Source organism: Chelonia mydas, chromosome 3 (genome assembly GCF_015237465.2).
Source record: "Chelonia mydas isolate rCheMyd1 chromosome 3, rCheMyd1.pri.v2, whole genome shotgun sequence".
NCBI lineage: Eukaryota > Metazoa > Chordata > Testudines > Cheloniidae > Chelonia > Chelonia mydas.
Window position 1 is genome coordinate 202274722 of NC_057851.1, and position 26098 is coordinate 202300819.

Genomic DNA, 26098 nt, shown 5'->3' on the forward strand with positions numbered 1-26098 from the left:
ACAATACTCCAGGTGAGGCCATTATGGGCAAGTGGGTTTTTCAAGCCCCGATGCCACCCAAGAAATAAGAAGAAAAATTTTCAATAAAACATTTTTTACCCTTCAGAAAAATGGGGCTTTATTAAAACAAAAATCTTCCAGGGGAAAAGACTGAGTGCAGCTGAATTCTCGGTTGGGAAAATTAACTCAAAATGAAATGCATCGATGTGTGAACATCAAAATGTTTTGATCAAAAACATCAAAACAAAATATTTTGATATTTCTCAATAGATTTTTTTCTGAACTTTTCATTCCAGCAACAGTTTCAACATTTCAACTTTTTGTCCCGACTTGGGATGTAAATAAATGTCAGTATCAGAATTTCAGGTGGGACAGAAATTCCATGCTTTGAACAGCTGTAGAAATAACGGCGGAATTGCTCGACTTTTCACATTTCAAGAACAGCAACTGAGCAAACAAATTAGTAAAACTGTATAAATGGAGAAAGAAAAATGTGTCGAGTGTAAATTTTCAAGCCATGTACAAGAGATTTAAAATACAATTAAATATTGAGAGTGATCTTTCATTAATGATTTGCCGCTAGTTCTTTTGCAAGTATGACTAATGAGGAGACTGCTTGCAAGAATAGAAAATCCATCATGCTCCTCATTAAAGATTTCCAAGGCACAGAATGGGTATGGAGCCACAGGGGGGCTAGCCTGATGACTATCATGGTGTGGATGATATCTGCAGCTGGTACAACTGCCAATTGTGTTGACAAAAGCAAAGAAAGAGCAAAGAAAGAAATGAAACACACACAATGGGCAGGGACCTCGTGCTAGAATTTTAAGCCACAAAAGTTGAAGCGTCCAGAATGGTGAGAGAAGCTTTTACCCAAGTGGCTGGTCTAGCAATGCTGACAGTGGTGGAAAGTGACACGCAATGGAATCAATGAACCCTACTACCCTTAAAAAATTTCACTCCATGCATCTGAAGAAGTGGGTTTTTTTACCCAGGAAAGCTCATGCCCCAATAAATCTGTTAGTCTTTAAGGTGCCACTGGACTCCTCATTGTCAGCTACCCCCTGATACTTTCCTACTATCCTTATGTTTGTATTGTCATGCCGTGTGGGAGCCCCAGTCAGAGCCCAGGACCCCGTGGTGCTCGGCACTGTACAAACAGAACAGAGCTGGGCCCGGCCCCAAAGAGTTTACAGCCGAAGGAGTCCTAGGAAGTAGCAGTGAAAACCGGTTCCACCATAGATCTGCCGGGAAGGGTTGTTCCCGCTAGCCAGCTCCCTGTGGCCTGTTTCTGCGGCTGTGCCCGGCCCGGCCGGGTTTCTCAGGCAGTGGGGCCGCCGGCTATTCCGGTCTGACGGATTTCCACCGCCCGGCTGGGGAGCAGCCTGCCAGGCTCATTCTGGCCTCACAGGGGTTTGCCATGGGTGTAATGCAGCTGGCTTCCGCAGAGTTTACCCTGACTTACACCGGCGTCTGGGCATGAGCCAAAGCCTGTTGCAGCTAAGGGGAGTCATTCCACGGATTTCAGCGCCCTGTGGACCCTGGCCCCGAAAGCCCCGTCATGGCTCGGTAGCATGGAGCCCTGCCGGCCCTTTTCCGTTCCAAGAGGACACGCCGGCCCCTCGCCCAGGTGGAGGCGGGTCCGTGTTTCAGAGCAGCCGGCGGAGCCAGCCCTGCAGGTGAGCTGTACTGCAGACGTGAAATTAAAAGCCGGTGCTTTGCCTGTGTTTGGCGAGCAGGCCAGGCAGGGCTGGAGCCCTGCTGGTGCCCGGAGATTAGCCAGGCACGGCGGCGGAGGTGGCCCGCGGCTGTCGGTGAGAGCCGAGCTCTGGAGCTCGCCCTGGCTCTGCTCCAGGGCAGGGGGGGGGCACTGTCAGCTCCCCCAGCCCCGATTCCCGGCGGGACTTTCAGCGCCTGCCAAACCGAAGTGACACCAGCCGAGTGCGGAGAGCGAGCGCCCCGTTTCTGCGGGCTCTGCAAGGAAACTGCAGGGGGAGAGCAATTAACCCGGATTAGACGGGGCTGGTGGCGGGCGCCCTTTGCAGCAGGAATTCCCGGGGGAAGGGAAATCCTCTGCAAGAGCCCCCCGGCCGGGGCCGCCTGGGGGGCAGCATGGAGCCTCCCCCCGGGCCAGAGCCGCGGGGAGGAAGAGCTGGTAGGAAAAGCAGCCGGATCGCTTGGCCCGGGGCCGGTGCGGGGCCGGGCTGCCTTTAGGACCGGGAGGGAGAGCTGCGCAGGGCGGTCAGTCCCCGGCCAGCCTCGCCAGCGGCCGCCGCGGTTCTTCTCCTCGAACCTGCGCCGCTTCTCCGGGCAGCCGCCGCCTCCCTGCCTCCCTGCCCGCGGCCCCTCCCGGCTGGGCACCCCGCCTCCGGCAGCAGCGGGGCGGCTGGCCCGCTCTGCCATGCGGGGCCGCCCGCGCCTCCTGCCCGCCGGCTCTGCCCTGCGCCCGCAGCCCGGCCTCCCCGGGGCGCTGCCATGCGGGGCGCGGCGTGTGCGGGGCAGCTGGAGGCGGGTCACCTTGCGGACCAGGTGAGCGCCGCCGGCCGCGGCACGATGCAGCGCAGCCCGCGGGGAGCAGGCGGGGGACGCGGGTCCGGGCGCGCCCCGGGGATGCGCCCCGGCTGGGGCTGCGCGCTCGGGGGCGGCGGGGCAGCGCGCAGGCCGGGCCGAAGGGAGGATCCCAGCCCCGCTCCCCGGGCGGTGGAGCCTGTCACCGCCGGGCCGCCGCCGCTCTGGTGTGAGTGTATGGGGGGGGGGGGGGTTGCACGTGTTGCTCCTGACTCCTGCCCCCCCCCCTTGTCTCTGGGGCTCCCCGGGGCTCCCCTTGTCACGGGAGCGGTGCTGGGCTCCAGCGGTTTTGTTTTCACAGCGGAGCGCCCAGGCTCTGAACTGCCCGGCCCAGGGGGGCTCAGCCCTGGCACAAGCGCTGGGCCCCTCCCTCGGGGCCCCCGCCCCAGCTCTCTGCACCAAACCCGCCGGGGCTCGGGCTGCCGGGGGGGGGGGGGGCCGCAGGGCGCAGCTTGGTCCCGAGCCGGCGCTGTCCCGGGGGAAGCTGCCCGCGATGCCCGGCCCGGTGCCCGGAACATGCAGGGCGCGGCGCGGCGCCCGGGGCGGACACGCCAGACTGTCCAGCTAAACACCCAGGGGAAGTTTGTTTTCCGGCCAGGCCACCTGCCGGGGGGCTCCCTGCCTGGGGAGACGCGGCTCCCGGCTGCGGATCGCCCCTGCCAGCGGGGAGTGCGGCGGTGCCTGCCCCGGGGATCAATGCACAACGGACCAGGTGTCAGGGAGGTGGCTGACTAAGGGGAAGGTGGAGCGGGCTTTGGTCGTGTGAGCACAGCGAGTGTTCCCAGGCTGCTGGGCAAGCAGAATAATTCTGCAAGAAGAAGAGATTTTCTCCTTCCGTTCGCAGGTAGGAACCGGTTCCTTCGGGGGAGGGAAGCGGGTGGGTGAAGCCAGCCCCTGAGAGTCAGGAAATGTGGGTCTCTCCTGCCACCGATTGCTGTGTGATCTAGGGCAAGTCTGTTACCCTTTCGCTCCTCGGTTTCCTGTCGGTAACATGGGAATGCAGCTACCTCACACGGGTCTCCAAAGGCTTAATTCAGGACAATGTGCAAAATGCTTTAAGGTCTCTCTGTGAAGGCACTCCAGGAGCGCCCGCTGTTCCGAATCAGAAACTGAGGTGTTGTCAGAAGGGAGGACAAGGGTTTGTAGGTATAGTTTATACTGTGTCGTCTGCAAAGCACGATTTGTTTGCAACAAAAACTGTAGCAATGAGGCGTGCAAAGGTATATCCAGTTGTATTTTGTTAATGGGCTCTGACTCCTAAGAATAAAAGTTAAAAAAAAAAAAAGATAAACAACTAAGGATAAGTAAAGAAAGGGGAGGCAAGAAAGAACCTGTGAAAAATCTAAACTTGAGGGGGTTAAACATTCAGTTCAAAAATGAGCTGTGAACCCCTCTGACACTGGGCATGAACAACCACTGAAAGATGCTTTGCTGGTCTCAAACCCAGGAAGATGTGCTCACTGGCATTTTCCAGGGGATTATTGTGGGTCGTAGGCTGCAGCCAGAGTGAAGAATACACTTGTATCCATTCTGTATGAATTAGTTAGTGTTAATTATTGTTAATGAGTTGTCTACCTCAAACTAGCAGCCTTTGGAGTCTCTTCATACTGGTTGGAAGCTCAGCCACCCCACAAGATAAATTAATTCTCATTTTACTGGTCAAGGTGACATTTTAGCCACAATTTTGTATCTACAGCTCGTGTGTGTGTTTATGGAAGATAAATGCATTTGTAATAAATTCAATCAAGCAAAAGAACATTGCATTCCTCCACCACCACCTACTTAATAAATCATACACAGAACTAAAGCTCTTAGTTACACAAATGCAGGTATAATGCAGTTGCACTGTATATCTGCAGCATATTTCATTTAACCTAATGAATTCTGCGTTCAGTATTCCTAATGTTTTGGCTTCATAGGATGGTATCAGAAGGTGTCACATATTCTAGCAATGCCCACTAGTGCCCTGAAATGCTTCTCTTCCTTTCTATTATCGATTCCTATCTGCAGGCATTTATAACTCAGCCATAAATGTCTCAGTCCAGGACAGTGTTAAAACCAGTTTGATCTGCTCTTAAACTAAAACTGCAAAGCCAATGAGGGTTGCTGACTTCAGAATTTTTGTGTGCATCCTTGTTGTGTTTCTTAGGAAACAGGAATTGGACAGGTCATGATTTTCATTGTGCCAGTGGGGGGAGAAAAAAACAAAGTGAAGTTTTAATATTAGAAATAACTAATAACTTTGGGTCAACCAAGATGCAATAAGTCTGTGTATATGCTTGGGCATACGGACACACAGAATAAATAATACATCCTTTAACCAAACTTCCCTACGTGTAATTAACGCAGTGGAACCTTAGAGCTATTACAGTCTGTTCGGTGGTAATAAAACAAAAAGCCAGATCCTCAGCTGGCACAAATCAGTGTCGCTCGAGTGCTTTAGATGGGGCGGTGCGAAGGATCTGGCCAGAAGGACGCAGCAAAGCATGCTGAGTGTCATCGCAGCAGTGTAAGACGGCACTGGGTTTCATTGCACCTGCAAAGACTGCATTTCAAAATAGCAATGCAGTACATGTGGGATGTCACTGTATGCCTGCAGTACACAGGCTATTCTTATACAGACCCCTCCTTGTCCCTATTGCATATATCTATGCATTAGCCTTTGTAAAGGTCCCTATTCCCCACACACATACCTGCAAAATTTCTTTAATTTATTTTTAAGCACTGAAGTCTCGATTCAACAAAGCATTTGAGTGTGTGTTAATTTGAAGTCGGGGGAGTTCAGCTTTGCTGAATTGGAGCACTGGGCCTGTTTCTTCTTCTCTTCCCAGAGAAACCTGCATAGTGGCTGCGAGCTCCACAGGGTTCCTTGTGTATTTTCCACTAGATTGGTGGGTGGGTGGTTGGTGCTTGCCTGGCCCAGGGAAGAAGCAAGGGGTTATTCTCAAGCCCTGCAGAGATCTTAGGGGATCTGGCTGCTGACAGGGCTTCCCCTGCTTGCAGGTACCCCCAGCACAGCTCCAAAGGGGGGTGCAGCCCTAAGATAGCATCGCTTTTTCGTGGGGTTCCCACTGGTTTGCAGGGGAGGACGATGTGCGCTCTGCTCCTGCCAGTCCCACCCACCATCTTCCCATGGCCCATCTTCCGAGCCGGGAACCCACCCAATTTTCATCCCGTCTGGCCATGCTGGCAGGGGAAGGTGCTTAGGCCCTTGTTTCCTGCTCTCGTGGTGGGGTCTGCTAGGCTGGCTCCACGATAGCTCTGGGTTTGAGTCAGCTGTGCTCGGCTTTCTAGGGCCCATTCCCGTGCTCAGTATGGGAGCTAAAAAACATCCATAAAGGCTGATCCCAAGCCCAGCGGAATCCATGGAAAGCCTCTCATTGATTTCAGTGGGCTTCGGACCAGCCCCTGAATGCGTTTACCTGTGCCTTATAGGCTGTGCCCAGGCCCCACTCAACCTGACTCTGGTTAATTCTGTCTGTGTCCCATGCTCTTCGCTGCTTCCTCTCCTTGTGCCTCCCCTAGCTTGTCCTGTCGCACTCCAGTTACAGCCCAGCCCCGTTTCAGTTCCTATTGCATGGCACGTTGGCACCACTGTCTCTTTCTGGCTCCGTAATTGCTTAAAAACCTGATAAAGCAAGCTCTGTTTTATTGCCCTGACTGTGTCAGCTTAATCTAATTCTCCTGTCCCTGATAGACTGATATTAGCTATTTTACTGTACCAGTGAATTGTTTCACTGGCAAAGTCAGTTCATACATTTGTATTTTGCCAGTGAGGGAGCATTAATTCTGAATTGTCTCCCTGTTTTTCCATTGGCGCCTCCCATCCTCTGCTCTGTCCTTACCTGTATTACGGTAGAACCTAGTGGCCCCAGCTGAGATCAGGGTCGTGCTAAGCCATTGTGCTAAGCTCTGTACATATGCAGTCCTTGTACTGAAGAGCTTCCAGTCAAAATAGACAAGACAGAAATGGGGTGGGTGGGAGGGGAAACTGAGGCACAGAGGTGTGACATAACTGGGTGAAGGTCACAGAGCAGGTCAGTGGTGGGGAGATGAATAGAATCCAGGTCTCCTGTGTCCCAGTCCAGTTTCTAGAAACCTTGGCCCATTCCGTGGGCTGGCTCTGTTACAAGTGACAGTGGATTTGCCTCTATAGGCTGCTTTGGAAAATGTAATTGAGAAAATAGTGTAAATTTGGAGACTCTTGGTAGGAGTTCACAGGACTGAGCCCGGCAGTCGTGCACAAGGTGTGAGGCCAGCTGTAGTGCAATAGCAGCCCCTAGAGCACCAATTGGAGAAGAGGCGGAAAGGTACCTTGCATATTAAATTGGCCTCTTTCTGTCGGCTTGCGGTTGACCTGCTGTATACGTCACCTCTGAAGCAAACTGTGATCTTGCTCGGGGTGTCGTCTGATACGACATCATTCATTTAAATGCCTTGTCAATCAACCTAAACATCTGGTCGAGTGGTTACCACAGATGTGATTACCCCGGAGAATCATCACCGTTGTCGTCTCAGTGTTCATGCTGGTTAAACAGATTGTGCGAGGTCACAGCTGATCCTGTACGATGGGGAACAGCCCCGACCACGCAGGGCAGAGAGATCAGACTGCTGGCCCATTGGTTCCTATCTCTAACAGGATCTGCTTTACCATGCTGCCTACAGCAAATTGCCCATTGATGGTGACGAGGCAGGCGGTGCACAAGGACCACTGGTACCATTCATGTCTAGGAGGCAGGAGGGGCTTGTGATGAAGGTATTGGCCTGAAAGCCAGTAGGCCTGCTTTCAATTCTAAGCTTCCCCCCCTCCCTTCTTCTAGAAGAGACCCAGGAGGAGACCCTTGATAACATGTAAGCCCTAACTTCTATTCATGGCAGTGGGTGGTAGGCACCCAAATATCTCTGAGGACCTGGGCCTCAATCTATCTCTGCCTCATTTCCCTATCTGCAAGATGGCAGTTAATAGCAATTCTTTTCTCCCATCCTTTGTCTTGTGTGTTTAGACTGTAAGGTCTTCGGTGCAGGGACGGATTTTTCCTGTGTGTTTGTACAGAGTATAGCGCTGTGGGCTCTGATCTCAGTGGTGCTACTGTAACATAAATCACAATAATAGTTAGCGAGGAGAGAAGCCCTGGTAACTCACCCCACAAGGTCTCAGGAGGGAAGTCCATCTCCAGAGGAGCAATGTAAGTGCAGGGTAGTTCCACTATAACTACTATCTGGCTCTTATCTAGCACTTCACATCAGTGCTTTGCAAAGGAGGTCAGTATTATAACCCCCATTTTACAGATGGGGAAACTGAGGCACAGGGCAGTGACATGACTTGCCCCCAGTCACTCAGCAGGCTACTGGCAGAGCCAGGAATGGGAGCCAGGTCTCCTGAGTCCTCATCCAGTGCCCTAGCCACAGGGTCACACTGCTTCCCCTTTAAGCTGCTCAAATACTACAGTGATGGGTGCACTGGCATAGAGTAGAAGAAAAGAACGCGGAGTTACTTTGGGCCCTGCGTCAGTGTAAATGTGATCTGAATTTATCTCTCAGTGATATTGAGAAGTGCTGGGTATTGTGACCCTGCAGAGTTAAGGTTGCAACTGAATTGTCATTGAATGCCCAGTTCTGGCCCTTGCTAAAATCTACAGCAAGGGTCAGATTGGCCTTGAATGTGTGAGGTGAAGTCTGGGACCAAGGTAGAATTTTTCTACTTCATTTGACCTGTTTTCTGGTGTATGGGATGAATTCTTAATTACGCACAGAGGAGCCCGTGGAGTCACTTTGGATTTCTACTGCATTGAATGAGAGCAGCACTTTGTCCTTCCCTACAATTAAGAATTCAATTATCCACACCAGAGAACAGATGTATCTGCAGGCTCCAAAAGTGCAAGGCAGGGCAGTTTGCTTTCCTTCTGCTTGGCTAAGTGACCTCAGCTGCTGACTGCGAGGTTCCTTTCTGCAGGAAGACTCTGGTGTTCCTGGCCGTCCTGTGCATGGCCTCCTTCGAGCGAAGGACGGGTGTCCTGCCGGGTTTCAGAGTACATCAGTGCCTCGTGCTTGCCTCCGGTCTGGAAATCTGCTACTAGTGAATAAAGGAGGAGATCTCCAGGGGGGCAGACTCCGCTGTAGAGACCTAAGTGGGGCTCCCAGCGAAGTCAAAGGGGAAGGCTCTAGCGTATAAAGTGAGCATACCTGTGTTTTCCCAAAGAAAAAGAAATACTTTTCTCTTCAGGACGCTCCAAAGCGCATCCCCCTAACATCTCCGTCAAGTGTCTGAGTGACCCCAGGCCCAGCCAGAGGGGAGCGTGGCCGGGGTGGGCGGAGCTAAGAGACCCACACTGTCTCTGGGGGCGGGATCAGAAAAGGGGAGGTGTGAGCAGAGCAGTAGAACTGAGCTGCCAATCAGTGAAGAGAAGGATGAGCCTAGCTGATCGAGTGACCAGATGTCCCGATTTTATAGGGACAGTCCCGATTTTTGGGTCTTTTTCTTAGATAGGCTCCTATTACCCCCACCCCCCACCCCCATCTCGATTTTTCACACTTGCTGTCTGGTCACCCTACTAGCTGATGTCAATAATACCTTGGGGCCGGGGGGAGGCAGCAGGGAGGTACCTTTCTGAATGTACCTGAGCCTCCATTGGACTGTCTCTCTTCAGACTCTGATCAGGGGTCTGCCATGAATGGGTCTGGGCTTTCAGCTGCAGGCAGGTAGGTCAGAGTTTGTTACCTGTGCTGGAAAAGCAAAGGGCAGTTTAATTTCTCAGCCAAGCCAGAGTAGGCTGTGTAGCATCTTTAGAGCCTTGCAAACTTAGCAGCACCAGCTGCTGCTGTTGCAATGTGGTTTGATTGTTAAGAGGCAGAGCATAAAGCTTGCAGGCTGCAGTCTTGAGACCAAGGTAGGGCACTCCCTTCTCTTCTGGGCATATTGTCTCTGTTGTGCTCCCCCTCTATCAGATGCATACCACAGGGAAAAGCCAGGGATTGCGATGCTGGACTGATTCCGCCTTCCTCTGCTCTCCACCCCTGTTTAGTGGAGTCCTATCTTGTCTAGACACAGGTCATACTGCACCGTTCAGGGGGGCTGCATGCATGAGGATCCTCAGCTGGCATCCCGCTGGTCCCTGTGCCCGGGCTGTTCGGCCCTGCACGCGCTCAGACTGGGGAATGCGAGAGCTGCGAGTGGAACACGCATCACTGTTGCCCAAACTAAAGAGGGGAGGCAGGTTGGGCTCGTGTGTGAGACGCTGGACAGGGCCGCGGGTGAGGCGGGTTCTGGCTCTGGGTGACCCTTTCTCCCACCCGTTGTCCATTTAGACTGCCAGCGCCCGTCCCTTGTTACCGGTCTGCTGAGGGCCTAGCGCGTGGGCCCCGAGTGCAGTTGGGCCCCTAGGTTTTTCTGTCATACAAATACTAATAAAATCAAGACAAAACACAGCAGTTCAGCCTGAATGTCTGAACCGGTAGCAGCTATGAAAAGCCAACCGCGCTCATGAGCAAGCCCGCTGTCCCCTCGGGAGCGCTGGGGCAAGGCACGCTTTGCCTTCACAAGCGAAAAACTGTTTGGCCTCATGGCCTCCATTTATCAGCCTCGCAGAGCCAGGCCACGCATGGTCAGTGCGGGGCCTGGACTGGCCGGGGGCTGCAGGTTGGGATGAGGGACGCTGCCAGATGTGTGTGTTTGGGGGGTGGCTCAGCAGCGACCTCCACGAAGCCTGGGTTGGTGTAGTTAGAGTAGCCTGTCAGCTCTTCTTCACGTCTGCGCAATGTGCCCCAGGCGGCACGGGGCCAGGGCTCCTCGCCCAGTTTGGGCCGCTGGTTGGGTCAGTAGCGTCCCCGGGCCGGGTACTGACGGGCGTGCGGCGTGCCCGCTGAGCCTCCCTCCACCTCCATCCTCGATGGGCAGACGTGACTCGCTCGTCAGGGTGGTGTTAATGACCAGGGCAGAGCTCTGAACAGCCGCCGTCGGCAGCTTCGCTCAGGCTCCAGGCAGCAGCCCGTCTTTGCGAGCAGCGCCAGGCCGTGCAGGTACGTTCAGAGTCTCCTTCAGGGCGAGGGCTGCCCGCTGAGCTCTCTTGCCAGCCCAAGTAGCCTGCGCTGTGGCCTGGCCTGGGGACTTGGGCAAGGAGCATTTTCGGCTCCGCGAGTATGTGATCCTGGCCTACGATCCGGGCAGCGAACTCCCCTGCGGCCGGGGAGCTCTAGAGATCAGAGGAGCCAATGTCAATAATAAATTAGCGGCAGTGCTAGTGTGCTTCCATTATCCCGAGTGAATGCAATTATACACCAGGAGCCCGAGCCCCAGGGGGTGTCCGCCGGAGCAGCAGTACTGAAATGAATGGGGCCAGATCCCCAACTGGTGTAAATCAGCACAGCTGCATTGAAGTCACCCCTCAGGCAGCTAGAGGGGTCACTAAAAGGGGCCCGTGGAAGGCAGTGGAGTTGTACCGATGTTCGCTGGCCGGACCGTACCAGTGTTTCTAACAGCACACATAGAACAAAATCAAGCACATCAGACTGCCTCCGGTTTTACCATCCTACCAAAGTTAGAACTTCACCAAACAAGTATTGAGCGTTGAAAGTCCAGGCAAGGCTCAGCCCCACCTGTCAGTAGCCCAGCGACCTGCCCCGCAGCGGATCCAAGCTTACCATCCCGGCTTGATTCTGCGCTCTTGTGCCATCAGAAGAAGCTGCAAGTCCTGCGCGGGGAGCATGCTCCGTGCAAAAGGGGCAGGTGCCCCCTTTTCACAGCCCCCCTAGCTAATGGAGGGTCTGATCCTGCTCCCATCAAGCTCGGTGGGGAGTTCAGCATTGATTTCATAGGGAGCAGGAACGACCAAAGGAGGAACGCTGGGGTGAAACACGTCCAGCTGTTTCCTGCTAAAGGAGGATCAGCTGGTGACATGGGGAGACAGGATAAAGGGGCAATAAAGAGATCTTCAGCCGGGATGTCAGAGCTCTGGTTGCTGGCTTCGTGGGGCCAGGGCTGTGAGGATCTGAATTGAAAGCAATATGTTTTTAGCAAGGGAATGAGCTCTGATAATTGTTATTTATATTGTAGCATCGTAGAGAGGCCAGCCAGAGCTAGGCGTTGTGCTAGGCGTTGTAAACACTGAGGAAATGACCGTCCCTGGCCCAACGAGTGAGAATTTTAAGTCTCTCCCTGACCTGCAGTTTGGCAGAAGTCATTATGGTCACTCCAGGTGACACACCAGGCTGAAATAAAAGCCACTTTGCGGCACACAGGGTGGCAGTGTTAAAGCCCAAGTGAAGGCCCAGCGTAGACGCTTCTTATTTCATACCCAAGCACCCCCCTTAGCTTTGCATTTGGACCCTTATTTCCATCCTAGCTGGGACCCTGATTCATTTGTGTGCATTTTAGAAGCGAACTCTGATTCTAATTTTGAAGAGGAAACTCAGCTTTCATCAGAGAGGTGCAGAAACAACTAACAGCCTGTTCCCATCCCTAACGCAGCGATGTCCTGCTGTAGAACCCAGCTTTCCAAAGGTTGGCAAATGAAACTGATTGTGCCCCTTGCCGAAAGTGCAGGTAGCCTGGGCTGAGTTTGGTAATAGGATACATCTTCCCCTTTCTTAGGGCTTGCCTACATGAATTGTACCGCTGTCGTTTTACCAGGCTAATGACCTGTGTGACACTCTTACTCCAGAATAGGAGAGCCTTTTCCCAGTTTAGTTTATATTGCTTTCAAAGTGACATAAGCTAAACTGGAAAAGGGCTCTCTTATGTTGGAAGAAGCATGCCCACGTGGGGAGATATGCCAGTATAACTATCGTGGTATAATTAAGCCACTGAATTTCCCCCTGTAGACAAGCCCTCACATGCTCCGCTGAGCCATGAAATAGTTAATGTTGATTGATGTAATCACTAAGACCCATTGAAATCAAATGCTTCTGAGGGAGATTGTTTCTGGCTCTCTGCAAACTCAGGCAGACACCTGCATTGGTTACATTCAGGCTACGTTCTCAAGGGTTTTTTCACAACCAGGACAGCTAGAGACTTGCTTTTTTTGTAAATGAAAGCTGAGTTTCTGGAGAACAGTTGAGAGGCCTATTTGTGTTGCTCTAGCTAGTCTTCCCAGGGTGCACTCCATATTCTGGGGAACTCTATCCTAATTGATTAATAAACCCCCCGGAAGAACCAAATCTATGTAGAAGGTTATTTATTGTGGTGAGGGTTTTCAGAAGTGCTCAGCACTGGCTGAGTTCTGCCCTCAGTGAAATCCATGGTAAAACTCCCATCAACTTCAGCGGCGGGGGGGGGGGGGGGGGCTAGGCCAGCAATGAGTGCTTCTGAAACTCACACCCTTAAAGTCGATCATTTAGAGATGAAAAGGTCAAAAATCTTGAAAACGTTCATTCAAAACCCCACCTTTTTAAGGGTAAAACGTTTTGTTTCAATAATTTTGAAGTGTTCTGCCTTTTTTATTTCCAAACTCATTAGCTTAAATGTCTCAATGGAAAGTCACTGAGAACCCGAAACCTGGCATTTTTGTTTTGAACAAAACAAAGTATTTCAACAACTTAGTAACTTTTTTCCCAACTTTGTTTGGAGCTTGGAGATCTCTGCCAACTGGCCCTGTAACATCACAACCAAAAGTGTTCATGAATCAGCATTTTTTGATGACAAAGCTCTTCGTAAAAAGAAATTCACATCCAGCTGTATGAATAGGCTGAGAATTTTCATAATGTCACACAAGGCTCCTTTGGCCAATGGACTAATACGGGGTGGGGGCTAGACCTGCCAGACTCCGTCTTCACAAAGCGACACACACACATGCACAGCTAAGAAAATTGTCTGTAACTCTGTTTGCACATGCATAGCAGGAAGGGTGAGTGCCATGGCAGGTGCTTCATCTTTGCTTCAAAATGCTGGTCGTCATATGCCTTTGAAATATGTCTGGTTTAACTCTGCTAAGCCTGTGGCTCAGAAATACAAAGGACTTGTGAGGGTTTGGAATGAGACTGTCTGCTGATGGCTCATCCTTGCTGCTTTACTGTTGAGAAATGAATAGATAACTCTGTTTCTTCTTTGAGTCCCTTGGTGTCTATTGACCTTGTTTCTATTGCACAACAAAATTTGTTGGCATTCAAGTTGCTTATTGATTAAAGCTTAGAGGCTCGCAGCTCAGGAATTTCCCCTCAAAAGCAATCAGTGACACCTTTTAGTATTTTGTTGTCACTCTATTCAAATAAAGAGAGGCAAGCATCTCACCCAGTCTGTGCTCAGAACATTGGGTGATCACTACCTGAGAATCACCTCTGAATTAGGGGAACGCATTAGCCCTGTTACTATAGGAATGCTGAGTTGAAATACGGTTCATTTTCTCATCCTTGCAGTAATTTCAGACATAGATTTCAAAGTGGACCAACCACGTGATCCTTCCTGTTTAAGAAAATGCCTGTTGGTTTAGGATCTTAATTCAAGTGGGTGGCCGCCAGCCAGTTAGTCATTAGCTCTGCCCTGGATGTGTTGAAATCAATGGCAAAACGCTCTTGGGAGAGCGGCGCCTTAAGAAATGTACGTGTTACTTCACCTTTAAGGTCTGGAACTTCTGGTGTGGCATTCCTAGCTGGAGACCAAACTTGGCCTCTGGTCTATGCTTAAACGAGATCAGCCTAAGGTACACTATTCAGGGCTGTGAAAAATCTCACGCCGTATGCAATGTAGTTAGGTCAACCTAACCCAAGGGGTAGACATGGCTTGGTTGATGGCAGAATTCTTCTGTTGACCTCGCTCCTGCCTCTGAGAGGTGGATTAACGATGATGATGGAAACACCCCTTTGGCTGAGGTAGGAAGTGTTTACGTTATGGTGCCATAAAGCCATTGCTGTGCTGCCATAGTGTAGACATACCCTCCACGATCCCCGCAGCAACTACAGTGGCCATTGTTTGGCCTTTTTTTTTTTTTTTTTCAAAACACCTAAGTGACTGAAACAACGAGGAGTCCGGTGGCACCTTAAAGGCTAGCTATCTGTTAGTCTTTAAAGTGCCACCGGACTCCTCGTTGTTTTTGTGGCTACAGACTCACACGGCTACACCTCTGCTAAGTGACTGAGGTGTCGAAGTCCGATTTTCAAAAGATTTAGGCACTTACAGCCAAAATCCCATCGGCTTTCAATGAGATGTAGGTGCTTAAGTCAAGTTTGAAAATGTCACTTGGCTCCTAAGTCACTTAGGTCCAAATTATAATTGACTCAAGGGGAGATAGGTGCCTAAATACCTTTAAAAATCTGGCCCTTAGGCACTTAGGAAAATTTTGCTCTGTGTTCCCCAGCACCACACCTCTTTTTCTCCCCTGGGATGGGAGAAGAATTGGAGGATGGCTTTCATTTCCAAAAGTGACAAGTGATTTGAGACCCATTACGGGCTCTAGTTTTCGGAAAGTTCTGAATACCCTGCCTCTGTCAGGACCTTTTATGGTGTTTCGAGTTGGGTCCTCAGACCTTACTAGTCACCTTGGAAATCTAGGCCGCTTTGTGCACTGCCGGATTCTCCAGTCCCACTACTTCTCTGAGCCCTCCCTAGCCACCGCGGGGGACCAGGCCCAGGAAGCTGGAGGCAGGATTGTCTGGGTGCTTTCCCGAGGATAATGTCACTGATCTTGCCATTGCTGTAAGTGGCCCAACTCGCCGCCGCATTGTGTCCCCACTCAAATCCAAAGTGTGTTTAACACTCGGCCAGATGAGATGGTGAACATTTCACGCTCGCTTGTGCTGTTGTAAATAACAACCCAGGATGAGACTCCGGCACCTGGAGCTGATCGTTATCTGGTCAATATTAGCGCCTACAGCAAGCAGGCAGGGAATCTGACAGGTGAACTTGAAGGCAGAGATAAAGGTGGTTTGAAACTGCATTTCCCCAAGTCCTACTGACACAGACAAGACTTTCTTTGTTGGGCGGCGTGACCTCCCGGAGGTGTGGGTCCTGCTCGCCCGACATTAGTGAAGCCACTCAGGTGACGGGCACAACAGCGGCCACCCTGTGCGTTATTTTTGGGCACGGCCTGACGTACACATTTTATCCTAAATAATGCCCCAGTTGTGGAGCTTCCTGTCAGCATTTCTACATGGTGGCTCTGTGTGTGTGGACAAATGCGTGTCAGGACGCCAGCCACGGGGCAGAGGGCAATGGTTGGTTGAAAAATTTCACTCTGCTCTACCGAGAACCAGAACACTTTTTCTATCTGAGAAGGGAATGGGAAAAGCTGCAATATCCAGGGAACAATGGTTAGCCCAGCATATGATGTCTGATACTGAGAACTAATCAGAAAGTGAGAATGTTTCTGTGCCTTCCTTGTCTCGCTTTCCTTTGTCACTAACTGAAGAGACAAAAACATACCGATGCTAGAGGAGTACTAAGTGGTATAAGGCAGATTATAAAACCATTCAGAGCAGCTTCTGGACGATATCCTGTACTGTAGAAAGAGGTTTATTCAATCAGAAATTGCTTGTATCTTAGTAACGACTGGAGGCCCCAGCCAAGATCTGGGCCCCAGTGTGCTCGGCATTGTGTGTGTGTGTATATATATATGCAGTGCGAGACAGCCTCCAAAGAGCATACTGTGGGAACAGGCAAGTGGTTATTTATTATCCTCGTGTCGTCGTCAGGGAACAGAGGCAGTCAGTGTTTTGCCCAAGGCCATGCAGGCATTCTGTGGCAGAACCAGAATTTGAACCTATGTCTGCTGAGTCCCAGGGCAGTGCCTTAACAACAGGCCATGCTGCTTCTCTACCGCCCCATATGGCGTCCATCAGAGGGTTGTTTGGCCAGCTTGCTCCTGGAACTCCTCTGAAGCCATCCGAGGCTCAGAGATGTCCCTTGCTGAGCACAGAAGGTGAGACTGGTGCAAAACGTCAGGTGACTTGCTTGGCTCATGGCGACGCGTGGCTCAGTTGTGTTTACGTTCCTTGCCTGAGCCAACTGGAGGAAAGGTTGCCACTGGTCGAGAAGGACCTTCTGGAAGAGCTGCGGTGAATGACTATTATACTGTTGCTGAAACTGATTCTTTAGGGCCAGCTGCAGACCTGGCACCCCGGGTCCCGGCCCCAGTGATGGTCAAGTTCCTGTTAGATGAATATTCTTATCAAGGAAGTTAGAGGGAGCTAGGCTGGCTGTTCCTGAAGGGGAGGGATATTCAACACCGATGTCCCTCCATGTGTTTAGCCCGATGCCCAAGTAAACTGCTGTTATAGAAGGCAAGCCTGGGGACTCCTGTCCAAGAGGTCCCTTTAGAGAACTGCCCAGTAAATGATGGCCCGATTGGCTCCTCCCACAGGAAAACATGTGGGAGGAATCTGAGGGGGAAGAAATCTCCATTGGGGAGACAGGGCCCTCTTTCCACTACCCCCCAGTACAGCAGGCTCCAAAGCCTGGGGGTCCATGAGAGACCAGGGCCATCAGGATAGGAGTTCTGTGCCAGCTCTGGGACCCTGTTGCTACCTACCTCGCTGCTCCCTGGCAGATATCCAGTGAGTGTTTCCCCAGCTGATGGCTGTCCCCGTGCCTTTGAAGGGAGGTCCCACAGCCTCAGGGGAGGGAAGGGGCAGTTTTACAAAGCAGCTGAACAGAAATATTGAAGCTTTGTGTGTTACCAATAGTCGGCGTTTTTCCTTTCATTTTCTCACAGCAAAGGGGTAGCTTGAAATTCAGAGGCCCATCAGAATATCAAATACTGAAGAGAGGTTCAATTTTAGGGCTGTCTCAAACTGATAATGATCTCTTAAAGACACATTTGTTGTCCAGAAGCTCAGTGAGAACAGACTCAAAGGTGGGTCTCCAATGTGCCATTCGCCATCACTGTTTCATGTACAGCATTCTGGGTGAGAACATAAGATGACTTCATGCCTGTAAAACTAAACTGGCTCTTTATTAAAATAATTATTTACAGAGATGCTTCAGCCAGCGCTCCAGCCATGTGCACACAGACTGACTTCCTGGTGCTTTCCTCAAACTCTTCCCTCCTGCAACCTGTGCTCTGCCCTGCAAGTTCCATGCAGGTTGCCATAATTGCTGCTTTCAAATCGCCAGCTTTACGTACAAGCTGAGGAAGCGATTCTCCTTTCACTCATGCCACTTTTACCCTTGTGTAACTGCAATGGCATCGGTGGAGGGACTCCTGCTTTGCACTGGCATGAGCTAGAGGAGAAAATTGGCTGATTGTTTTGCAGGATGATGAGCATCACTCATTTAAACGAGTTTTAATCATAAAGACAAGGCACCTTTTCTGACTCCTCTAATATTGTCTCATGTTAGTTGTACTGAAAAGGGTTTTAAATAATCCTTCGGTGAAACTGACCCTCAAATCCCGAGCTAAATTAATCTGGAAACTAGCTTAAATATTCTCACTAGGTTCTACAGGTTTAGGGCCAAATTCATTCCTGCTGCAACTCCATGGGCATCCACCAGGGTGGAATTCTACCCACCCTGCCCTCATGCAAGTTCAGAACTGTTAGCCAAAGGAATAAAGTGTATTCTTTGCATGTTAAACCAAGAGGGTCCCAGTGCCGTGAAACCAAGCAGCGGGCAGCAATTGGAACCTATTTACATTAGCTTTCTTGTACTGTAAACAAATTTCCTGCACCATCCCCAGCGGAAAGAACCGTAGAGCAGCTGTTACAAGTGTTTTAAATATCTCCAGCAAGTAGGCAGGGGACAGCAAATATTTGAAATCTAGAATTGTTTAGAGGAAACCAGCATGAAAGACTGGGATTTTGCTTGTCATGGGCACTCCATGACAGGATTTCCCCACTCCCCTTGTTCACATGGAATGGAGAGAGAGGGCAAAGAAGCTCTAATTAGAAAGATATTGAATGCAGCTTTGTCTCTAGACAATCCACGGGAGTGAAATCCTCCCAGTAGGGTGGGTTGTCTTGGAGAGCCTGCTCTAAAGCCCACTGAAGTTAATACATTTTTCCGGGCTTTGGATCAGACTGCGGGGGAGAGATCATCTGGGCTCCTGTTGATTTACTGGATACCTGTGAACTTCAAGTAGCAATTTACACAGGCTGCATTAGAAGCAAATAGGTCTCCCTAGAAGGAGGTGTTTGGGCCAGAAACAAGTGTTCTTAGCCTGATGAGCCGCCCTGTTGATTTCTAGTGCCTTGATGTAACCCCACTAGCTAGAAGGGATGGATTAGGTCTCTTCTAGAGGCTGAGTTGCATAAGAGGTTGACGAGGCTACGACTGTGTCCATGAAGGGGCATTCGTCCTTTAGCTCCAGCAGCAGGCGTGTTTGCTTTCAGGTCTGTAGGTCCTGTGTTCTCACCCACTGGCTGGCCCGTGCCGCATTGATGACGCTGACACTAACCGCACGTCTACACTGCCGTTAGACACCGTGGCTGGCCTGTGCCGGCTGGCTTGGGCTGCAGGGCTCTTAAATTGTGCCATAGATGCCCTGGTGTTACCCAGGGTTTTTTAGAATCCAAAGCAGTGGTAATTTAACTGTTTTTTATTTTTTATTTTTTTAAAGGTGGTGTGGGGAATAAATTAATGGCGGGCACAGCTCATCTGTCTGATAAATGATTGATACAAGCAAGCGTGCTTTTATTGAAAACTGCTATGCATTAGATTTTAAGCACACATACGCGATAGGTTTAGGACATTTTTAGGTATAGTTATTTACAGTTTGAGATGACTTTGAGTGATCACCAGCCGGGTTTTTAGGGCCCTTTTTTTGCCCAGCTGATGGGGAGCTTAGATGTCAGCTCTTTGCTTAAAGAAAAGCTCCCCAAACTGCTTTAAAGCATATATTTTATTTAATTTTTATGGCTAACTTTAAACAAAGCACATAACCTTTAGTGATTTTAGTGGGTTACCAATTTTTTAAATTTTAATGAACTGTTGTTTTAAAGAATTTTTAGTATTTGTAGTTATAACAATAATACGTTAGGGGCACTTAAAACCAAGGTTGCTCTATGTTTACTTTTTTATATAATTTTTTGTTTTAATTTTTTTATTTTGATGGCAAAGCTGCTAACATGCAGCTGTGCGGCTTTGCCTCTTAGGGCCGAAGATTTCCCTAGCTCTGTGCGGTTTGCTTTGGGCTGGCAGTGCCTGAACGTACAGAATTGCTGACTGCACTTCTATCGAATTCTGGAGTAACACGGGCTCAGGCTGGAGTAACACGGGCTCAGGCTGGAGTAACGTGGGCTCAGGCTGGAGCCTGGGCTCTAGGACCCTGCGAGGTGGGAGGGTCCCAGAGCTCGGCCTGCAGCCGGAGTGTCGACACTGCGATTAAACTGCCCCGTGACCCAAGCCAGCAGGCACAGGCCAGCCGCAGGTGTGTAATGGCGGTGTAGACATACCCTTTGTGAAGTGAAAGCCAGTTCTGCCTGAAACAACTCCCCAAACCCACATTCCATCCATAAACAGCAGCTTCCCTGGATGAGGAATTGTTTGGAGATGGGTGAAAAAATAACTGCTAGTGTGGCGGTCCCGCTGGAAATATTAACACACAAACCCGCGCTATAGATCTGTGGTGATCCCTGGAGGAACCGAGTCCCATTAGCTCCTTGGGATAGATGTAATCCCTTGCACTCAGGTGGTATTCAGTCAGTTTGAAGGGAAACTGCCCCCCAAACACACACATTTCCCTTTTCCTCAGACCAAAAGCCTGAAATTTCAACAGATAATGATCCCCTTCCAGGAACCCTGAGAGCTCTACAAGAATCCATTTGCTGTCAGGTCTGGGCAAGCACAATGGATGCTTTCACTTCACCCTGCTTTTGGATTTGTGTTTTTGAATGTGGCGAGTGCACACCAGGATAGGAAATTCTCCATCCAGTGGGAGTGAGGTGCAGGCATTGTGTGGGCTGCGTGCGAGTGAAGTGAAAAGCATTTGCCATGCAACCGCTGCGTGAAACATTCTGGGTGATGGACCCCAGCCAGGCAGTGGGTGCGGGCCCTGCCTTTCACATCCCTCCCTGTCACGCCACCACGTTCCCTGCTGTTTCTCTTGGAACCTGATGTCTTGGCTCTGTCAGCAACGTGGGAGGACCTGAATCGACCTGTATGCCATACATGTCATGCCTGGCACACAGGAATTGCCACACTGGTCCATCTGGTCCCTTATCCTGTCTCCGATGGCCGTCAGCACCAGCGGTTTCAGCGAGAGGCACAAGAAACCCTGTGTCATGGCTCTGTCCCTCTGATGGCGGCTCAGTCTGCGAGGTTTACAAGCCTGCTACTGGCTGCGAGCTAACAGGCCTGGTGCTTTGGCTCAAGCCAAGTGGTAGCTGCTGTTGCTTTTAGGTTGAGGGTTCGGTCCGCTAGGATGATCCACCCAGTGGTGTCATTGGTAGGTGGTGTCATAGGGAGCTTTGAACTCCTCTGAAGCTCAGGGCAGCTTACCGGGCCAGGGGGGGCACGGGATCCCTCCTAGCAAAGTGTCTCTCACTGACCCTGGTCCCGGTTGAAGCGTGTGGGGGAGGGGGGGTGTGAATCTTTGACACTCTCTGTGCTAACAGGACAGGCCAGATTCCAAGATTTGTGTTTTCTTCCCGTTCTTTGTTAATTTGACAGGGGAAGGTGTGGTGGATGCTCATGGGGTTTTGTGCCATGAGTGTGGAGTTTCTCCTGAGGGTTAATGCTTAGTTGAAATCCTCCTTTTGGCATGGCACAGCCCAGTGCGAAAACATAAACCGCAGGCCGGCTTGGCACGCCGCTTGGGCATTCCCTCTTGTTCCATGCATTAAACTACAGGGGTTCTCAGACTTCATGGCACCGCGACCCCCTTCTGACAACAAAAGTTACTATCACCCCTGGCCAGGGGGCGGTGGGGGGAGGGGGTCAAAGCCGAAGCTCAAGGGCTTCAGCCCCAGGCAGGGGGCCTGTAACCTGAGCCCCACCGCCCAGGGCTGAAGCCCTCAGGCTTTGGCTTCAGCCCTGGGCAGTGGGACTCGGGCTTCGGCCATGGGCCCCAGCAAGTCTAAACCAGCCTTGGTGACCCCATTAAAACGGGGTCACGACCCACTTTGGGGTCCCGCCCCACAGTTGAGAACCCCTGCGTTAAGGTCTTGCTTTAAAAGGACTCGGTTAGAAAAGGCCAGGGAAGTCCCCACTCGGGGCTCCGGTGGGCCGGGCGATCTCCCTGCATGGAGCGGCTGGCAGGATCGGGGCCTACATTTGTTAGTCTCTAAAGTGCCACAAGTACTCCTTTTCTTATTGCTTCAGTCGTTATACCTGCTATCAGGGGTCGGATGCAGATTTGGGAGGTCCTGATGTTTAATTTTCATGTTAGTATTTATTTCACACCCCCCCTCAGGAAAATGGGAGCCGTTACTCCAGTGTGACCAGTGTTTCCGAGTGACCAGCTAAGACCCCCGTGGGAGGAAGGAAAAAACCAGCATGGATGGGCTCCTAGAACAGACCGGTGTGCTAATGCACGGTAAAATCGCTGAAGCTGGGAAAAAGAATGGCTTAATTAACACCAGGAACTTAATGGCGGAGAACAGAGATGGCCTGGTCTCCGTGTACCCAGCCCCACAGTACCAGAGCCACATTGCGGGCAATCTCGCTGCTCAAAGCAGGAGCGACCCGGTGCAGCAGCTGCTGGACCCCAAGACGCTCCAGCAGACGGTGGAGTCCCACTATCGCCCCAACATCATCCTCTACTCGGAGAACGTGCTGCGCTCCTGGGGGGAGAGCGTGAGCGCCGAGTGCTGTGAGACCACCTTCATCGAGGACCGCTCCCCCACCAAGGACAGCCTGGAGTACCCCGACAGCAAGTTCATCGACCTCTCCGGTGACGACATCAAGATCCACACCCTCTCCTATGACGTGGAGGAAGATGAGGATTTCCAGGAGCTGGAGGTCAGATATTGCATGTTGCCTGTTGGAGAGGGATGCTGGGGGGTGTTATTTTGAATGATGTGGGAGGGGCATGATGCTCATTTCGAGCACTGGTGCGGCCCCGATCCTGCAAGGCACTTGAGCACACACATGACTGTAACTTGTCAGGTGAAACCTCCAGCCCCATTGACGCCCCTGGCAAAATTCACATTGAGTTCAGTGGGGCCAGAATTTCACCCGTTCACTTCCGTAGGGAGCCTCACAGGCTTCCAGTGGTGCACGTGCTTTGCTGGGCTGCGGCCTGGATCGTCTTGCCTGGATCTGGCTACCACTAGCTGCCCTAAGAAGTGTGTCCATGTAAGACATTACTGTGTTATCAGCCCTGAACTGTAGCCTCACATGTAAAAAATGTATTTATTTTCACAAATAAAACCTAAGAGGCTAAGTATTTCTTTATGTTGTTCCCTGGCCAGGGGGTTTGTCCATTCAAAAAGGCCCAGATGGGAAGAGTTTGCAAGCTTCTGGTTTCCCTAGGGCTAGCATTACCCTTTGATTGGCTCATTGAAATGCGACAAAAGGCAGAAATGGTTTTTTCTTTGTGGTTTCTGTACCGATAGAGCAGGGAAAGGGGAATTCTTCATGTCCGGTTTAGTAGCCGTCAGGCTGTCTTGGCTACCAACTCCACGTGAGAGACGTGGTCTTAACAAGGTATGCCAGAGGAGTTTGCTGTAATAACCCTGTCCTGCGGCGTTTGCCAGTCAGCTCTGGGCCTGGGATTTTAGGAGAACAAATTGCCCAGCTGTCCCCTTCAAAGCCAGCTCCTCCATGTGGGGTTTGATGTAGATAATTACCATGGGTGTTTAATTGCATGATCCTGTTGTTGACACATCTGGCCCTAAATCCTGCACCGAGAGCCTCTCCCTTTAGGTTTCAGAGTAACAGCCGTGTTAGTCTGTATTCGTAAAAAGAAAAGGAGGACTTGTGGCACCTTAGAGACTAACCAGTTTATTTGAGCATGAGCTTTCGTGAGCTACAGCTCACAAATCAGCCAGGCCTTCTGAGGCCACCTGGAATTTCTGGCTGGAGCGAGCTGCAGACCGCCCCTGGAACCGACGTGCCGGGGCGATCAGTGGAGGGCCTGTGTGTGCACTGAATGGGCTTCTCCCTCTTTCACAGGGTTCTGTGGTTTTTAACAACAAAATATTCAAAAGGAGCCCAGTCCAAACGGGGCCTGCTGTGGTCCGGGGGGCTCTTCCTGAGAAGTCTAATGGCCGTTCCGTCAGGTCTGGCCTGTGTCACTGTGCACAAAGGGGGCCGTGTGGTTCTGAAAAGCTCTCTGCAAAACCTGGGGCGGGGGGAGTAACTTCACGCTTTCCCTCTTTGCTTTCCAAGGAGGTAGGAGAGACACCCTCTTTCCCCTTCCGTCACTGTAGGGAGCAGCATTGACTGGTGGCTCGGGCACTGGGCTCAGGAGACCTGCGTCCTGTTCCCACGTCTGCCCCGACCTTCAATGTGACTTTGAAGCGTTCTGTGCCCTGGTTAGATTGCACGGCCTCTGGAGCACGGCGCGTCGCACGCCAGGCGCACGACAGCGCCGGGCACAGCCCAGCCCCCGTCTCAGCTGGGGGCTCCAGCTGCTACTGTTCTACCACAGAGACAATTCTGCTGGAGGGGTGGAGCTGGGCTGATTGCTGCATCCGCACAAGTGCTTCGAGCAGCCCCGTCCATGGGACGTCCTCCCCTTGGATCCTGGGTAGCATTTGGGTCACCCCAGCTGGGACAGAGCAGCTCCAGGGGAAATGCTCGGCGGAGGTGCCCATCTGAGGAGAGAAGAGCGGCAGGGAGTCTGCGTGTCTGAGAGAGGCGGGGAAGAATGCGGGTTGTCTGCACCCGGCACAACGGGGCCCTGGTCTCGGTTGAGGCCCCTAATACGGCAAACACACAGCAATTGTCCCCCTGGCCCAAACAGGCAGGGCAGGTTCCTGTGGGGGACCCCGTCTCTCTACGCCGCGGGGGTCTATTGTCTGGGTGCTGAGTGGGCACTGGGGCTGCGATAAGCCCTTGATCCGCCTTGAGCCCCGGCTGAGACGAAGGCACGTGCAGAAGTGGGGGGAGAGTAGATCTGTGCCTGATCCCACTAGCCGAGACACGGTGCGAGGCCCGTGCCAGGGCTGCGGCGCCATGGAGCCCACAGGCAGCTGGCTCTCAGCCAGAAGAACGCTGCCTTAGCGCGGCTGGCTGTGCAGAACTGGCAGCTGCTGGTGGGAGCTGAATGCTTCATGTCAAGCCAGCTCTCATTGCCATCGCAACACCCCATGCTGCTTAAGAGAGCACCTGCCACGGGGGAGGGTCCCTGAGCCCTGCTGACGGCAAGGGGAGAGCATGAACGGGCCAACCTCGACCCACCGCGCCCTGGATCAACCCGGTCATTGGGCCCCCCAGTGCTATCGCAACCGAGCCCCTCCGAGTCGAGAGCGAAGGTGACCTCCCTGCCCCCCTGTGAGAGGGCGAAGTATCACAGCACTGAGACAGAGGTTATGGCCCAGGTTCTCCAAGGCCGTTGGGTACTTGGCTCCCAGTCAGCTCAATGGAACTCAGCTGCCTCAGTGGTCCTGAGGAGAGGAGCCCAAGGTCAGAGGCTAGGGCAGACCGAGGACTTGAACGCAGAGCCCTGATTTCTGGCCTTCTGCCTCAGCCTCACCCCCCACCTTCACAGCCGCTCCCGTGTCTCGCCCCCTGCCCGCTCCCTTACGGTGCTAATGCCTCGCCTCTGAATGTGACACAGAGAGGGAACTGCAAAGGGACCCTAGTGCAGGTCTCCCTGGGGGGGTCCCCGGCAATGGGAACGTGTAGCCCTAACATGCCTCTCTGGGTGCGGTCCCTGCATCCGTTCACGAGAATCTGTTCACGTGGCTAATCCGAGGCTGGAGGCTGCCACAGTGTGAATGAAGAAAACATTAGCGCAGCAGCGGCTGAGGTGGGGAATGAGCTGCGCTGGGTTGTTAATGGCATAAAAATGTCTCTGTCTCTGTCTAAAAGAAGAAAAGAGCTTCTGAATGACACCGCAGGAGCCCTGCAGACTAACAGTGCTCAGCACCAGTTATGGTGAGCGAAGGAGTCTCCCTCCTCCTGGCCATAACACGGGGGACAGGAGAAGGGTTTCATCCCACCGGCTTCCCTGGCTGTGCCGCAGAGTTGTTAAGGCAGATCAGCAGTAAAGGGAAATATAAGCAGAGATCCAAGTCTTTTTTCATCAGCCTTTGGAGAGATTCAGAAAATTTGATCCTGCCATCCCGCATGTGCGGCACATCGCTGTGTATCTGGGAGAATCAGCTGCTGTGCCGAGAGACAGTTAGATGTGAGCTGCATGGCCCAGTGCCCATTCAAGGCACAGATTTGCAAGGGAAGTGTTCTCTTCCCCACACATCTGCGTTGTGGCTTCTTTCTGGGGCTAACCCCCAGCCATAGACCCTTTCTAGGCGGGCCAACATGTGGCCAAGGCCGTCTACATGGGAAAGTTATACTGGTTTGAATTTACATTGGTGGTTAAACTGGTTTAGCTAAATATTGAATCAACAATAATTAATAGGCAGCAGGTTTAAAACCAACACAAGGAAGTATTTCTTCACACAACGCACAGTCAACCTGTGGAACTCCTTGCCAGAGGATGTTGTGAAGGACAAAACTATAACAGGGTTCAAAGAAGAACTAGATAAATGAATGGAGGAGAGG

The 26098-nt window shown here is 51.7% G+C and overlaps 1 protein-coding gene across 5 annotated transcripts in view; it reads left to right on the forward strand.

Annotated features, from left to right (window-relative positions):
- Positions 1-1210: 1210 nt before the first annotated feature.
- Positions 1211-26098, forward strand: part of SYNDIG1 (synapse differentiation inducing 1) — a 101617-nt gene continuing 76729 nt past the window's right edge. Inside the window, exons 1-2 of one of the 5 annotated variants that reach the window (XM_037896356.2) lie at positions 1211-1679; positions 21840-22387. In XM_037896356.2, the coding sequence (XP_037752284.1) occupies positions 21923-22387 (465 nt within the window). In that variant the 5' untranslated portion in view covers positions 1211-1679; positions 21840-21922. Of the gene's footprint in view, positions 1815-1918; positions 2156-2390; positions 2530-3180; positions 3413-21839; positions 22388-26098 lie in introns of those variants that run through there. The other 4 variants (XM_037896358.2, XM_037896359.2, XM_037896360.2 and 1 more) reach the window with 4 other exon arrangements.